The 17,200-nt window shown below is 39.1% G+C and overlaps 1 protein-coding gene across 2 annotated transcripts; it reads left to right on the forward strand.

Moving 5' to 3' along the window:
- The first annotated feature begins 1,433 nt into the window (after positions 1–1,433).
- Positions 1,434–17,145, forward strand: acot9.1 (acyl-CoA thioesterase 9, tandem duplicate 1). 2 transcript variants are annotated; one of them, XM_088322793.1, is made up of 15 exons: positions 1,434–1,597; positions 3,419–3,513; positions 3,636–3,662; positions 5,201–5,246; positions 5,840–6,010; positions 6,073–6,110; positions 6,185–6,268; positions 6,336–6,439; positions 7,147–7,220; positions 7,284–7,351; positions 7,901–8,012; positions 13,648–13,824; positions 14,831–14,918; positions 14,982–15,132; positions 16,872–17,145. In XM_088322793.1, exons 1-15 carry the CDS (start codon positions 1,581–1,583, stop codon positions 16,928–16,930), a joined length of 1,311 nt encoding a protein of 436 aa, XP_088178919.1. In that variant the 5' UTR covers positions 1,434–1,580; the 3' UTR covers positions 16,931–17,145. The 2 variants fall into 2 exon arrangements, with proteins under 2 accessions (XP_088178919.1, XP_088178920.1); XM_088322794.1 differs by lacking the exon at positions 3,636–3,662.
- The last annotated feature ends 55 nt before the right edge of the window (positions 17,146–17,200 follow it).

A 17,200-nucleotide genomic window follows, 5' to 3' on the forward strand; every position in this document is an offset into this window, starting at 1 on the left:
TGCCTAAGACACACAACAGGAAATGGTGCCCCGACGACCCATGTGGTGAAGGAATCCTACCTACCAACCAACCAACCAACCAATTTGTAGAGTACTTAACTTATATCTGTCTTTAAAGCTTTACTTAAAAAACTGTTGCACTTAAAGAAAAGGGTACCCTAATAGTGTATATTTTTTCTGCTAGGTACATTTAGTTATGTCAAATTGAGTTATTTGACATAGTTTTTTTGCTGTATGGGTACATGTTTTATTCGATTTTGGGGGGATTTTAAAATATGTAGGAACGTAAAGAAATACATAGCATTACTTTGTGTTCTGAAATGTTTCGGTACTTGAACAAATTATGGTCGAGCACAGTGAAAACTAATCAAAACCCATTATCAAAATATAGTACAGTTGGTTGAATCCTTTAACCCAGGGGTCGGGAACCTTTTTGACTCAAAGAGCCATAAAAGCAAAAAATATTAATTTTATTTTGGGAAAGAGCCACACCATATATTATGAGACAAATTTACTAAATTGCTAAACCCGCGCCCCAGACAAAAGCTTAGTCTTCAGCACATTTATTTTTGATGATTTGATAAAAATTATGAAAAGAGAATAATGCCAGAGCCCCTGTCACAAATTCAACAAACAGACCACTTTAAACTTGTCTCTTTCTTGCAATTACTCAAGATCGGTTAAACTCCTTTTGACCCTTTTTTTCATACATATGGGTTTCAAAACCAGATGCAAGCATTTATTTTGTAAAAACGTCACAACATTCTGAGAATAGGGAGCCTTATGTGCTTACCTTTGGCGAGAGATGGGAGGGAATGCTTGTACTTTTTGCATAGCTCCACCCATCCCTCCCACTCACCCAATCAAATGACTAAATTCTCTTCCGGTGTTTTGGCGTATTTACAGTTCTGTGGATTCATCATAAAGTATCTGAACACTGAACACAGATTATATAGTGAACTTTTAAATAAAGGATTCTTTAGCGTTGTACAACCAAAACGAGTTTTTTCCCCCCTTTTTTGTGTGACACCTTGACTGTAAATTTTAGTGAAAAACGTGCCCTTTATATACTGCGAAGTGTTTCCACTGCATTTAGCTTTGGTTCGACTTTACGTGTACCTGAATAGGATAGACAAACCCGGTTTTGAACAAGATGGAGAAATTTTGCATGCAATCAAATTGGTCTCTGAGCCACAGATACTCATAGAAAGAGCCATATATGGCACGCGAGCCATAGGTTCCCGACCCCTGCTTTAACCTCTTGGGTCGTAGGGGCACCATATCCTGCAGCGTGTCTTGGGCAAGTACAGCCTAGTGGCGCCCATCTTTCATCAGGCCAATATACAATACAATTGTCAACATGCGTTTCGTATTACATTCGTGCTCTTTTCTGGAAAAAAAAGAAGCTCAACTGTGTCAAAATAATTCCCACCACGTTCCGATGCGTCATCACCTAGTAGGCGTGGCTGTATTCTAACGCGGAAGTGCCTCTCTCCCTGAATCTGCAGTTCTCATCGCGGTCCCGAACCGAGGAAGTCCAAATTGGTTTCTTCGTTGTTTTTCTTTTTCTTCCCGTTGAGATGTTTTCATCGAAGAGGTTTGTCTCTTTGAATTCTTATTTTTGCCATGCAGTTCATATATTTGACACGGCGCCACCGCAAACAAAACAAACAGGAGTTTTAGTCCGGTTTTCGGCTGGGCTCGGATTTCGGGTGGTGGAAACACAGTTCCTGGAGCTGGCAGGGTGTGACTGGGAAACTGGGAAAGACAAATGCGAATCTCGATTTCCTCCATATTAAGGGGTTCAATCATTCGATCTTTGATTCAGCCAACCGATCTTTCTTTTTGAGTTTAGCTCTTCCAATTGTACTGAAAAGGTCAAACATCAAGTTATTTGATTGGTAATTGTGAACATTTTGAATGGACATTTCAAAAATAAATGTCGCCACAAAAATTAACCAGAAAGCCTCTTTTTAATGTTATAAAGTAATATAAATGCACCCAACTGCAACAATAATTTAAAAATATTTTTGCTTATCAAAGGGGACATGAAAATAAACTCATTATCAATGTGTTTTAATATAATTTTTTAATTAATTTTATAATTTCTAAGTCTACTAATTTTCCCTTATCTTACTTTAATCATTAGCATGTTCTTGTCACCCACGTTGGGTGTAGATGTGTGTGTTCGTGTGTGTGTGTTCGCGTGTGTCCAGCACTCCAAACCAAATACAGTATCTTATCTCATTAGCTGCACCGCTTAACCTCAGTAGGGTCGCGGGGGTGCTGGAGCCCATCCCAGCAATCATCGGGCAGTTGGCAGAGGACACCCTGAACTGGTTGCCAGCCAATCGCAGGGCACACAGGGACAGACAACTCGCTCACCCATTCACACCTAGGGACAATTTGGACCGGCCAATCCGCCTGAAATGCATGTCTTTGGAATGTGGGAGGAAACCGGAGTGCCCGGAGGAAACCCACGCAAGCACGGGGAGAACATACAAACTCCGCACAGTAGGTCCGGTAGCTGGATTTGAACCCACACAGGAGGTTCCCAAGACCTTAGAACTGTGCCGCACACGCGCTAACCACTGCCCCGCCATGCTGCCAAATACAGTATGACAATAGTAAATAACGTACGGCTAATAAAATCCTGTCTTTTGGTGCCGACACTTTTCACCGTTGTCCTTCTGTGTGTATTCAAAAAAAAAATCTACTACAGAAATTAAATAGAAATAGAGGTTCTACAAAACTATCAAATTGAGTGCTTGAAAACAGGGACCTCAAACATTATTTTGCTATCGTTTTATAAATAAAATCATATTAAAGAAATTTTATAAAAACACTAATACTATAATACAAAAATACTACGACAGAATTATACCCCAAAATACAACTACAGTCATGTTACAAAATACTTTTAAAAATCGGATAAAAAACACGACTATGGAAAGTCAAGTCAAGTCATTTTTATTTGTATAGCCCTTAATCACAAAGAGTCTCAAAGGGCTTCAAAGGTTATTACACAGACTATTTTTTCAGACTATTATTACACCATCCCCTGATCTGGAACCAACATGAGGGCAAGGAAAAACTCAGAAAACCTAGACATGAGGAAAATGAAGAAACCTTGAGAAGGGACAGCACATGTGGTATCCCCCTTCCAGGATGACCAGACAGCAAAGGATGTTGCAATCACAACTAATACAGAGATATTGTCCACGAAAAGTATAGGTTATTCGTATGCTATAGCGTAGAAGTGAAATAAAACAAAACCTACTGCGCAAATAGTACAAAAATACTATTGTGGAAATGCTACTAAAATACTACTGCAGAAATATGAAAAAACCTACAAAAGTAAAACAAGTAATTCTACAAAAAGTGCTATTTAATTGCAGACCATTTACCATTCATTTAGGTTGATGTCATGCCTGCGACCTTCGGCGTCCTTGGCGAGCAGAAGATTCCTGCGCTCAGCGGCCAAGAACGGGAAAGCGCCCGACATGGAGGAAGGTGAAAAATCATCGTCACTGAAAAGAAAAATGTCTTAAATGTTTTACTGGATGAAATCATGATTTGGGTTTGACTTTTCCAGCCCAGGAATCAAAATGTGACGTGTTTTGTTTCTCCAACAGGAAATCCTCTGTTGCACGTGTCAAACGGTGTGTTGGTAATCATGTGTAATAACGTTGCAATTAGCAGTACTAGGGCTGGGCCATAGTGTTAAGAAAAAGGTAAGGTCATGCTAATTAGCAGCACCGCTGAATATGAAAGAGCTAAGCAGCATGTAAAGATTCAAAAGAATAATCTGTCATTCATACATTATAGTAGACCCCCGGGATACGACATGTAATTTTTTTATTGAGGTGAGGATCGAATGGTAAAATTGCTGTATAGCTGGGGATAAAAACCTACGGTATTTAGCTATGCCTTCCGAACCCCTAGTACTCCAGAAAAAAATAATTATACAAAAAAATAGTATATCATAAATATTACTTTGTAACATGCATGTATATGATCAAATTACAAATAAATATACATGTAAATTAAAAATAAAATTTTTATTTACCTTTGGTATGATATGACAAGCTGGTAGAGCGGAGAAGCAGGCGAATGCCCGGGTTGGGGGGGTGGGGTGCTTGTCATGCCGTTTTAAGATTTCCATACTTTAATTGCATTCTTATTTTTGATAATAGTCCCAATCCTAGTGGTGTTTCTTAATTCACTCCCATTGTTATTAGGTTTTTGCTTCTGAATTTAGCATCACTGCAAGCTCTGGACCGAGAGTAATTAAAATACTGTACAGAAAATATCGTAAAAGTATTGTTTCGCTGATTTGCTTCCATGGTTTTCATGTATTTTGCTTCTCCCCTAGCATCACTGCCAGACTTTGACCCATAGTGAACAAATAAAGTAAGAAATTACCGACTTGCATCACAAGATTTTCAATTGTACAAAGAAAGGGAAATGCATTGTAGGAGGTAGTTCAACCAATAGCATATTAGCATTTTAATGATTCCATGACACAAACCAATTGCAGACCAGCATTTTCTATGACGTTGACCAATAGCAAACGGGCATCTTGGAGATGTAACTCATCATACGCACACACACTTAAAAATATTTTGGGCATGCAAAAAATAAATGTCGTATCATGGAAAAAATGCAAAAAAAAATAAAATTTCTTCACTGTAAAAGTTAAAATGTCAGGCAGTAACACTGTATCCCAGGGTTTTTCCTGTATCTACCTCCTTCAAAAAACATCAAATATTAGTGCTGTACTGATGACTCAATGTGACTATTTATGTCTACTACCCCCCAGGAGGTGCAGTCCTAATTATTGCTAATAGCGTAGCACGTTTCTCCTCTATAGCATGTCTCCCGCCTGCCTGGCTGACCTCTTCCATGCCTGACTCTTTCCACATCTCAAATACTTTGACTTCATTTTCTTTCCACAGAGCGGCTAAACTAAACACCCACTGGGATCGGTTATCGTCTGTTAACATTTTTCTTTTTCCTTTCAGTTTCTTTTCACGCTTTTCATGGGACAGCAGTGAGGAAATGGACTTCAAATTGGGCCTGGTCATTGAACAAGAGAACATTTTTATTTCGTCACTGAAGTCCCATGATAAGACGGAACAAAATATTCAAGAAAATGTGAGCGGTGTACTTAATTTTGTGCGATTGAATTTCCTTCCAGTACGAAACAGACTGAGAGAAATTGTGGGAGCTTCCACAAATTGGAGGTATGATTATATATTCTTTATCCTCTACATAGAATAGCTAATCCCTTGTCATTTAGCGGGCCAACTTTGGCATCCTCTGTTCATGCCAGTTTTTTTTCCACTAATAGGTTCCACGGATAAATACGGACATGGCAGAATTATGCCGTCACTTTACACGTACCTTTACATTTGTTTTTTTTCCAAATTAATCGTTTTCAAGACTTGATTGATGATCGTATCAAAGCAGACAAAAAAGATCAGAGGGCAAGCAAGTGGCTGTTTTGACATTTTGTTTACAAGGTGTGCTTGTACGTGGCTAGCCAAAATCATAGATTTACGCTATATATAGGTTAGGGGTAAGTTCTAGGGCTTGAACCCGACACAACCCAGAATGCTTTGCGGCATTAAAATAGTTCTTATTGGGTAAAATAACCACTTTGCAAAAATGTACTTAATAAGGCTGGTTAGAGAACAGATTAATTGCAAAATTGAGGGAATACTGTATCTTCTCTATCCTCTGCATAGAATCGATCTCTTGAATCATTTTTGCACTAATGCACTGTAAAGGCGCAGTGATGTGTTAATGATCCCGTTTTGTTTTTAATTCTGCAAAGCGACCATCAGCAGGCCATGTCGGAACGCATTTCCCTGTCATCCATGTTGGCCCGGTCCCAGAGCGAACTCCCAGCCAAAAGCATGAAGGAAAGCCTCCTGGAGGTCCATTTACCTCTCGGTTCTGAGCCTCAGCTTAGGGAGAAATACCTCACCTTCCATAACACCGTCAGGTAGTCGCCCATGTGTTGTATGGTACACCAACTTCTTCATTGCTCGCTTTCTTTTTCTTCAGGTTCGGACGCATACTGGAGGACTTGGATAGTTTAGCAGGTATCAGCTGGAAGAAAATATATTGATTGATTGATTAATAACGATGATGTAGACGTCTCCTTTTTGGTCTTCAGTGCTCATTTCCTACTCGCACACATACAACCCTGCCCTGAAGAGGTCTCCGTTATCCATTGTTACTGCTCTGGTAGACAAAATCGGTAAGTGCAAGCTACTCGGGAAATATTTTCGAGCTTGTCTTCACGATAACTGAGTTATCGATTGCAGACATGAGGCAGCAGGTGATCTATCCCGACTGCGACATCAAGTTCTCAGGTCACGTGACCTGGGTGGGCTCCACTTCCATCGAGGCCAAGATGCACATGACGCAGGTGCAAGGTCAAAATATTCCTTTTAAAGACACAAAAAATTAAAATAGCAACAATAATTTATGTATTGTTGTATATGTATGTATTTATACATGGACATATAAAAGATATAAATGTGAATGAGAAATATTTGTATTCATGTATTAATATTTAATTCTATGTTTAAGTTAGTTCCACATTCAATGCTATTTGTATTCTTTATTTCTTGTTTGTAAAATCGTTTTTTACTTTGGTCTATTTATTTAGGTGTATATATATTTGTAGATTTAATTTTAATTTTATTTTAATTCATAAATTTTTATTGTAAATACTTTAAATACTGTAAATAATTTTTTCGTTTTTCATCCAACCATTTAGCTAGCTAGCTATTGATCTAAGTTTGCTGGCCCTCTATCAATAGAAAATTGTACCCTATTGCACCCTTGAAATGTGTCAGTCCATCTAATAGCTTTTCCTTTGCAGTTTTATCATTGGCTGCCACTGACGTCTTTCAACTTCATAGATCCATTTTAGCAAGAGCGTAGGTTTGGTCTTTCCATCAGTTGGGCCATAGCGCAATATTTTTAATGTGATCACATTACAATGATGGCTCAATTTTGGTGTGGACCCATCCCCTCCATCCATGCAAATTCTATGCCCTTGATTTTAACTGTCAGTCACTGAAGAAATATGTAATAATTTTAATATGGTGTCCCGTTTGTTCATTTAAGTACCGTAATGGCGCCTATTCCCCGATTCTGGACGCTACATTTGTTATGGTGGCCCGTGATCCGGAGAACAAGAGGTGGGACCAGGTCGAAGTCTGGAAGTCAGAGGAACTGCGGTGACTTTGTGGTTTCATTTCCAGGGCGGCTTATGTAAACCCTCTGAGACCGGAAGGGCCCAAAGAAGAAAATCTTTTCAAAGAAGGAGAAGGTAAGAGAGGCCAAGTCAAGTCACATTTATTTGTGATGCCCTTAATCACAAAATGTCTCAAAGGACTGCGCAGGCCACAATGACACCATCTCCTGATCTGAGACCGACATGGGGGCAAGGAGAAACTCAAAAAGCTCAGCATGAGGAAAATAAAATAATAATATTGGAGCGATGTGGTCAAACTTTCTTGTCTTGGTCAAAATTCTCGCTGCCACATTTTGAAGCAGCTGCAAACTTTTGATGCTCAACATTTGGAGACCAGACAGCAATGCATTACAGTAACAAACGCATGAATCTCAGCATCTGATTTTGACAGCATCTGGCGAATCTTTGCAATATTACAAAGGTGGAAGAAAGCTATTTTAGTCATACTTTTCACCTGTACCGGTAACTGAAACAACAGATTAGGATCAAATCTGACACCTAGATTTTGACAGTCACTCTGGGATTATATTACATTTGTCAAAGTTTAGAGCAGTGCTTGGCAATAAGTCACAAGAATGAGCTGACTTAAGAGTGACTTTTGACTCATGTGATGTTTGTCTCTAGCTAACAAGTCTCGGCGGGTGGAGCTAAGCACAGCTTCCCTCCTGAAGGTGGCGCCGACGGCAGAGGAGAGGAAAATTGTTCACAGCCTCTTCCTCGGCACATTGGACAACAAGTAGGAAATTACAGATATACAACCCCTTACCGTTCCTGTCAAATTTGCCTAAATTCCAATCCAAGACGGAACCAAAGTAAATTGAATGCCGTTGTTAAACCCCTTTGGAGAAAATGGACACTTTTAGTCTCTTTTGCAAGGTTACACTTTGAGGTTTTGTCCCTATTTGAAATACTCAATGCAAATGCCACAAACATTGAGTAAGCAGAGTTGGAACACACAGAAATAAGATGGCTTCCATTCTCGCCTGAATTTTTATTTTGCAATCAAGTTTCTGTAGATGAGTGTAGCATGGGCATCTTAGTTGAAAAACAGGTGAGACAATAGATTGAATCTTTACCAAGTACCTTGTCAAATTTGATTAAAATCTGAAAAACTAAATATTGTATTTTACACTTTTTTCTGGGGTTGGCAACCTATGACACGGGTGCCAGCAGTGGCACGCGAGCGCACGGCAAAATAATAATGATTATATTTTTTAAATGCGCATTTTTACCTGGAATTTAGACATTTTCAGTTGCGCACCGTGTTATATAGAGGCTTTACGCTAGCGCCCCTTGGTGTGTCAGTGTGTGTTTTTTCGCGGCACCTCGTAGAGGAGAGATCCGTGTTTTAACCCAGCCAACTAAAGACGCGCGCGATAAATGAACGAATCATGACTGCTCCTCGAGCGAAAACATCTCGTTCTTTCCAGCCAGCGTGGACAGACGAATGAGGCTTTGTGCAAAAAATGACCGTGGTCTTTGTGCATTATGCCCCGAGAGCGTTGTACCTCTTGCATCAAGTGTTAAACGTCATTACGAGACAAAACATCAACATGAATTCAAGGATGAGTCTGACATGGTAGAGACATTAAAACTCGCTGTGTCCAGGTACGGCTAACAAACACAGACCCTGAAAACATTTTCACTGCTAAAAAAACAAGCTATCACATTGCTCACTGAATGGCAAAGCACAGAAAACCATTTACTAATGGCGAATATTTTAAAGTAGCGTGCGTGTGCGCGTGCGCGCCTTCTGCTTTGCTGCTGTTATTTCAAGTTTTTCTAGTTTCTAAAATATGATTTTATTGATGAATGGTATGGTAGTTGTCCATAGCACTTGTTTTTTTACAGTAGTTTATTACTAATGAAAAATTGTTGATTCTGGTTCTTGTGGCAAAAAGTTGAAGTCATGGATGCTACAGGCCTTTCCACTTGTTATTCACATTCATTTTTTAGTTGATTGATGAGCAAGAATAGTGGAAGATAAATTGGTCAGTTATACCAGTGTTTTTCAAACAGTGTGCCGGGGCACACTAGTGTGCCGTGAGACCTTGTCTAGTGTGCCGCCGGAATTTGCCCAATTTTATCTTTCAAAAAAATCAGGCCATTATTCAGTATTTTTGCAATCTTCAGACGAGGAACTGTATTAGTCATCCATATCAGTAGATGGCAGTAGATTTTCATATACTTTTTTGTACTAATTATCTGCTCTTGAGGTAGCACAGTACATTTAATAACTTTATTTGTTTAACAAAGCGGTTTAAGATTGTACCGTAAAACATAAAGCATGTCTTTCTTTTTTATTTTAAGTATTATTTTCTTCCTTTTATATGCTAATTATCTTTTTATGAGGTACAGTGAAATATTTGACATTTCAACGGACGGTGTGCCTCGGAACTATTTTATAAATAAAAGTGTACCTTGGTTCAAAAAGGATTGAAAAACATTAAGTTATACGATTAAAATGTCTATCCATGTTGTACATTTGGACTGGTGTAAAATGACAGCTCTGTTGGATATTTAAAAAATGTTATGCGGGTCATTATTGTCATTGGTGTGGCACACTGATTTACAAGGACATTTGAAAGTGGCACTCCACACCGAAAAGGTTGCTGACCCCTGGTCTAGGAAATGTGAATTTCCCTGCGGGGATGAATAAAGTATCTATCTATCTATCTAGGTGTTTCCAAAAGTGGCCATTTGGAGACAACCAGTTTACAGCCCTTAAAACTTTGCATTTGTGTATTTTACTTTGGCTAACTTTTAGGCATTGTGAAAGGGTTGTAAATGACTTATCTTGACTTCTCTTTCTAAAGTCAATTCATGATTGTGCACACTTTTGCATAATACTTGTGATAAAAATGGATCCGTGGTTGCTTTTGTACACTTATTTTTCAAAACTGATTTTAATACATCTTGTAAAATTGTGATGGTAATTTCATTGGCTAACCAATGTGTTAAAACACATTTGAAACGGTCCCTCTTGGCTAAAGATTTTTTAAGCCGAAATGGTCATGATTTTTTTTTAATAAAGGCCCTCATAGGTTGTCAAATGAATGTTAAAAAAAAACTTTTGCCCAAGACTGGTTTCAATCCAAAGGTCAGAGGTTAATGGCTATGCCGGAAGGCATCTGAAAATAATCTGATGAGTCTGTTTATATTTGAAGGGGAGTTTTGTAGCCTAACAGACTGATTTCAACAATGATAGTCAAAAAAATCAGGAATGCTTTTAGGCCGATTTTTTTTATTCGGTCAGCATTATCGTGTGTTTTGAAATAAATATTTTACATGGTTGGATTCACCAGCGCATGTAAATGTCACCAAACCATGTTTGCGAGGAATCCTATCATGAGTGGAATTTCACAGCACCTGAGGGTGAGTCATACTGGCTTTATAGTTTTCGGACTGATGGTGGTGTTTCTGTGATGAAATATCTTGAATCCCAAGAGTTTAAGCATTCCAAAGGTATGTGGCATAACGTATCGCAGTGACTGGGACATTGTGAAGACACAACTTTATCCACAGTCTGACGGCCCAAAGGCAGACCCATGGAACGTTAAGGGGTTAATTCTTTCTAATTCCATTGTATGCTTATTTTTATTTCCCTTGCACCTGCCAAGCAGAGCTAGTTTGTTAGCAAGTAGTGTGTGTGGTCTTGTCAGCAATTCTTTCACATTTTGTGGTCATTGCACATGCTGAGCAGTGCCATCGTACCAATAACGCTACCTTTATTAACATTAGCAGCGCTGAAGCTTCAATCAACCCTTTTGGCAATAATGCATCTGTGATGTTAGTTGCATCAACATAAGCTACTAAGTTCCTCGAACCCACAGAGCTGGCCTAGCCCTTAGAGCAGAGGTAGGTAAACAATAACGCAAGGGCCACATGTGGCCACCCAGGATTTTTCACTTGAACCACCAAACTAAAATGGTCAATTATAATGACAATATATACAATAGTATATAAAATACATCTCATTTTTTTTTGTCTGCCAACTTAGTCCCCATGGTCCTTTTCTGTGTATACAACAAAAATATCTACTACAGAAATACTTTACAACAGAATTACTAAAACATAACTACAAAATTAAAAATAAAATGCAGTGTTTAATAACAGGGACCTATTATGTTATTTTGCTTTTGTTCTTAAAAGAGAAAAAATACCCCAATAATACTTCTACAGTAATACTACTACATAAATCCTACAAAAATACTGCAGAAATTTTACAATATCCTCCTATGGAAATATTTCATAAACACTCTTGTTGAACTACTACACAAATACAACTTAACTACTACTGTAATACAAAAATACTACAACAAAAATAAATCGGTAATTCTACAAAATACTACAAATAGGCTAGAAAAAAACTACTATGGAAAAATACTTTAAAAATCCTATGTAAATATTACAGAAATACTTCAAAAATACTACTGCAGAATTACTACAGAAATACTACAAATTAAAACTGCAGTAATACAACAAAAAACCTCGAATAACACTATAAAAATACTTTTAAGGAAATACTCAATGAATACTTCTACAGAAATACTAAAAAAATACCTCTACAATAAAACTATACATCCATCCATTATCTGCACCGCCTATCCTCAGTAGGGTTGCGGGGGTGCTGGAGCCCATTTTCGCTGTCCTCGGGCCGTGGGCAGGGGACACCCTGAACTGGTTACTGCACACATTGACAGAAGACTCACTCATTCATTCACACCTAGGGACAATTTTAACTGGTCAATTAACCTGACATGCATGGCTTTGGAATGTGGGAAGAAACCAGAGTGCCTGTAGGAAGCCCATTCCAGCACGGGGAGAACTTACAAACTCCACACAGGAAAGCTGGTAGCTGGATTTGAACCCATGACCTCAGAACTGTGCCACGGACGTACTAAACACTGACCTGCCGTGATACTGTAACACAAAATACTACTACAGAAATATCACATCAAAAATTATACACATATACTACAGAAATTATACATTGAAATACTTTCAAAATACTACACAGATATTACAGAAATGCTACTATGCACATACTACACGACATTCTATTTCAGAAACACTAAAACAATAAAACTACATTAAAACTACAAAAATAGTACCGCAGAAATACTTAAAAATACAACTAAAGTAATACTTCAAAACTAAATATAAAATTCAGTTTAGCTTAAAACGGGGACTTTAAAACCAATTTGATGAAACTAATCCATTTAAAAACAAATATAAAGAAATGTAACATATAATAAGTATAAAAAAAAATATATTGCCAAACGTGTATATTTAGTCATAAATGAAATTAATTGGATTTGACTCCAGGTTTATAACGCAATGCGGCCCCTGACTCCAAATTTGGCACTATATCACCGGTAATGCTATCTTTATTAGCGGTGCTTGAGCTGCACTCTATCAAAACAATGCTATCCGTTTGCATTGGCAACTAGCATTGCTTAGCTCAGGGGTGTCCAACCTGGTCCTCCAGAGCCGCATGTCCTGCATGTTTCGGAAGTTTCTCTTCCCCAACTCAGCTGATGCAAATACAGTATGAAGCTTGTTAGCAAGCTGTATGGGAGCTTGATAATGACCCAGGTGATTGGACTCACCTGTACAGTATTTGAGCAGAGAAACTCCAAAAACATGCCGGACATGAGTCACTTGATGACCAGGTTGGCCATCCCCGGCTTAGGTAATGACGCTAGTCACATTAACAATGCTCAAGCCGTATTCATATGTGGTCCAATACTAAGCGGGGTGAGCCATAAGCTTTAGTAACACTCGAGCTATACTTCTTTACAATCCTCGCTCCAATTAAGCGGGGCTAGATTTAGCATTAGCAGTGCATGAGCTCGACTAATTTACGGTCCTCCCCTAATTATGCTGGTCTAGCCTTTAGCACTGGAGACTAGCCTCGAACAAGTGATGATGACAAGAGCCGAATTAGTAATGCTTAAGCTGCACTCACGTTTAGTGCTTACACTTAGTGACCAGGGCTAACTGTTAGTATTAGTGATGCTTGAGCTTCACCTAAAATGAGGTCCTCACTTAAATTAAATGGTGCTAGCTGTTAGCATTGATGCATAGCAGCAAGTTGCATTAGAATTAGGATTTGCTTGAGCTGCACCCATTTATGGTCCTCGCACTACTGAACAGGAGTAGCCGTTAACATTAGTGATGTCTGATAGCTATCTGTTAGCATTGGGGACGAGCAACGCATGAGAGATAATACTAGATTCATTTGTATTAGCAGTGCTTAAGCCCCACTCCTGAGCGTTCCTTGCTCTACTGAGCAGTTTTAGTCTTTAGCATTAGCGGCTAATGTGATTGTGCCAGCAAAGTGTAATCGATTTTTTTCTTCCACAAAGGACCGTGAGCTTCAGCAGTCGAGTGTTGCCTCCCAACTCAGTCTGGATGGAAGACGCCAAACTCAAAGGCTTGGAGATCTGCCACCCACAGGAAAGGAACATCTTCAACAGGATTTTCGGAGGCTTCCTGATGAGGAAGGCATATGAGCTGGGCTGGGCTAATGCTTGCTCCTTTGGGTGAGCGACACATCCAACTACATAACCCACTCGGATACGGCGACCCGGCCTTATACCCTGCAATAGTCAAGTCACTTAATGTTTATGTATGACGCCATTAATCACAAGAGGTCTCAAAGGACTGTACAGACTACAGGATACTATTACACCATCCCTTGATCTAAAACCCACATGAGGGCAAGGAAAACCTCAAAAACCTCAGCATGAGGAAATAAAGAAACTTTAAGAACAGACCGGACATGAGGTAATTACCCCTTCCAGGATGACCAGGCTGCAATGGATGTTGCAGACAATGCGCTAACATCATTAAAATGGACTATAGTTGATAACTGAATGTCCGGTTGACAGCTTCCTGACGTCACCTTCATTCATAAAATATTGAAGTGTGTTTTATGCCTAGATTTAAACACTTCCACTGAGTTGTAAATCTAATCTCAGAGGGGGGGCAGAGCATTCCACAGCACCGGGGCACGAATGGTGAACGCTCTCGAACATGCGGATTTCTTTTTGGCTTTTGGGATCACTAGTAAACCTGCATTTTCCAAGTGAAGGCTCTGAGCAGGAACACGGGGCAGACGATGTAGCAGGGCAGATATTGTCACTGCTAAATCATTTAGTTTCCTTAATACAACATTTAGTCACAACCTCATATGTACAATAAGAGATAGCATTAGAATACAGTAACACAGTCACATTTAAGGCTGACAATCTGAGTAAGAACAAAGTCGAGTGTGTTTCCATATTTGAGTCGGCATATCAATTAATTGATTAAAACCAAATGTTTTAATTAGCAATACTATCATATCTTGTTATACTATTTTTATGCTCTTTGGGCCCAAAAGCTTGCAGTCTAAAGGGAGAAGATAAACACATGATTAATTACAAAAGTTTCTATAACCCAGCTATACGGCAATTTCACTTTATGGATCCCACCTAAGAACTGATCAATGTTGTATCTCGGCACAAAGTTGTCACAGTCACAATGACAATTATCCTTCTATACCAGGGGGTGTCGGCCCAGTCTGGTGGCAGTGGATGACATTCTTTTCCGCAAGCCGGTGGAGATTGGATCCCTTCTGCTGCTCTCATCACAAGTTAGGGAAAAATAGATGACGTAGAAAAACAAAAAAAAAATCCGACACTTACCTTGTTTTCAGGTGTGCTACACGGAGGCCAAGCACATCCAAGTCCGAGTGCACAGCGAGGTGTTTGACCCGCTGACTCGCCAGCATGACACCACCAACGTCTTCCACTTCACCTTTGTGTCCGACCGCGATGTCCCCAACATAGTTCCTCAGACTTATGGCGGTGAGGTTCAAGAAAGTATTTTCCCTATTTCAATCCCAATAATAACTTATTTCATTGCCTGACTGGGGCATTATTTTTCACCACTAGTGGGGATTAATTTAATATGTTGTGATTGGAACGTGACTGTCCAACCAAACGCCGTCAACATCAACGATCCATTAATATCTCCGCCAATCTCCCACCTGAACGGATCCCATCGCCTTTGTCTTTCTTTGACCCCTAAATATAGCCAGAGGAAAACAAATCTTGTGGCAAGAAATTCAAACATGGCCTGAGGGGACACTCTCTCAGCCGTAGGAAGGCCTTTTAAGGATGATTGTGGTGGTAATTGAATATTTTGTGTGCTGGGAGTTTTGCTTTAATTTCAATATATTCAGTGTTAGAGAGAATTGTTCTTTATGCAAAGCAGTTGCCAAATTCACCGGTAGAGGGGGCCAGCGATTCACCGGAAAATTCAGTTTAATCAGCCTAGTAATCGATAGACAAAACCTATATTTAACATATATTTAACTTTTAATTATTTTAGTTACAGTTCATGAATTTTGATAAGGATTACAAAAATTAAAGAATTATGATACAAACAAAATGCACATTCTGTTTTAATCTAACACCCTAGGGTTTATTTGTACATGGAATCGAAATTAAACAAGGGAAAAAAAAGGTTTCAGAAAATTTCGGGATGTTATAAAATCGACCGTTATTGTGTGGAAAAAAATGGTGTGTGTCTTGCAGGTGAAAGGGGGGGAGTGTCTAGTGGCGTAATGATTTGCTAGGAAGGGACTCACTGGAATTCAATCTTACCTAAAAGGGACAGGATCACTGCTTTGATAAGATTAATTTAGAATATTCATTTGCACAGGCAATTCCACTAAAATTAAGCCACCCACGAACCAAAACCGCATAACTTTGAAATTGAAACGGTCACCTTTTGATTTTGCGGGGTTGGTGAAATCCATGTCTTTGCTGAGGTCACAGCGTGAGGACCAATGAGATCTATTGGACTTGCTGAGTGGGACCACGTGCCAGTTAAGCGCACTTTTACAGCGATGGGCTCAGTGGTCATCCGCAGCGTCCTGCAGGCGGGCCAAAAGAGGCCAGTGATTTGTGGTTTAAACAACGCCCCAGGGGTGTGATTTGGGGTAAGGCCAAGCCTATCCCGGTGTGCTCAGGTGTGAACGTTTTTTTAGATTAGTGAGGGAGGTAAGAAACTTACCTCAAGATTGTTATGAACCCAATGGGGGCAGACTATTAAAGCGAAGTAAGCTTGTACATGTGAATGGCCTAAACACGACACATTTTGTAATCACTTCAGCATGATTAACACATAGACATGAATGTTTTAATTACAATAACAAACTTCATGTTATCAGACTTTGTTGTAATCCGGTGAATATTTGTGGTATCTGATAAGACATGCGGGCAACACGGCAGCGCACATGTTCTGAGGTCATGGAATGTGTTGTAATTAGAAAGTGACTTAATCTAATTTTAATATTCTGGAAAAGTTCCAAAATTAATTTAGTTTTCCGCGGTTCAGTCCAAAATAAGGAATTAACCTACTCTGAAAAGCTTGTTGAGCTGCAGTGAAACCTTCATTCTGCTAGAGTCTGTTAATGAAATGCGTTGTGATGCCATAAACTGTTATATTCAACAATTGCTGCCAAAGTACAAGCTACTTGACTTGAAAATCGTTTTGAATGTAGAATCCTAAAAATATGTATTTTTTTCTCTTACTGCAGAGTCCATGTTGTATTTGGATGGGAAACGTCACTTTAATCAAACTGTGGAGTCCAATTGAAAGCTGCCATGCCAGAAATACCTTTTCTTTTTCAGTCCGTCCGAGAGGGAACATGTGTGAAATCTCTGTTATTTTGTATTCTTTTCGCTATTTTTTTATTATTATTTATCATTATCTCGGTGAGTTTAAACACTGCTTCGATGTATTTTTCAATTTACTCTGTAACATGCCTTACTCTGCCTTTCGGTGCAATAAACGGATTTTTTGCTACACAATTATCCGTGCAAGTATTTATTTTTTTATTTCCTGGAATGTTGAGCTGCTGCGGAA

Source organism: Urocampus carinirostris, chromosome 18 (genome assembly GCF_059441175.1).
Source record: "Urocampus carinirostris isolate Australia breed hairy pipefish chromosome 18, RoL_Ucar_1.0, whole genome shotgun sequence".
NCBI classification, from domain to species: Eukaryota; Metazoa; Chordata; class Actinopteri; order Syngnathiformes; family Syngnathidae; genus Urocampus; species Urocampus carinirostris.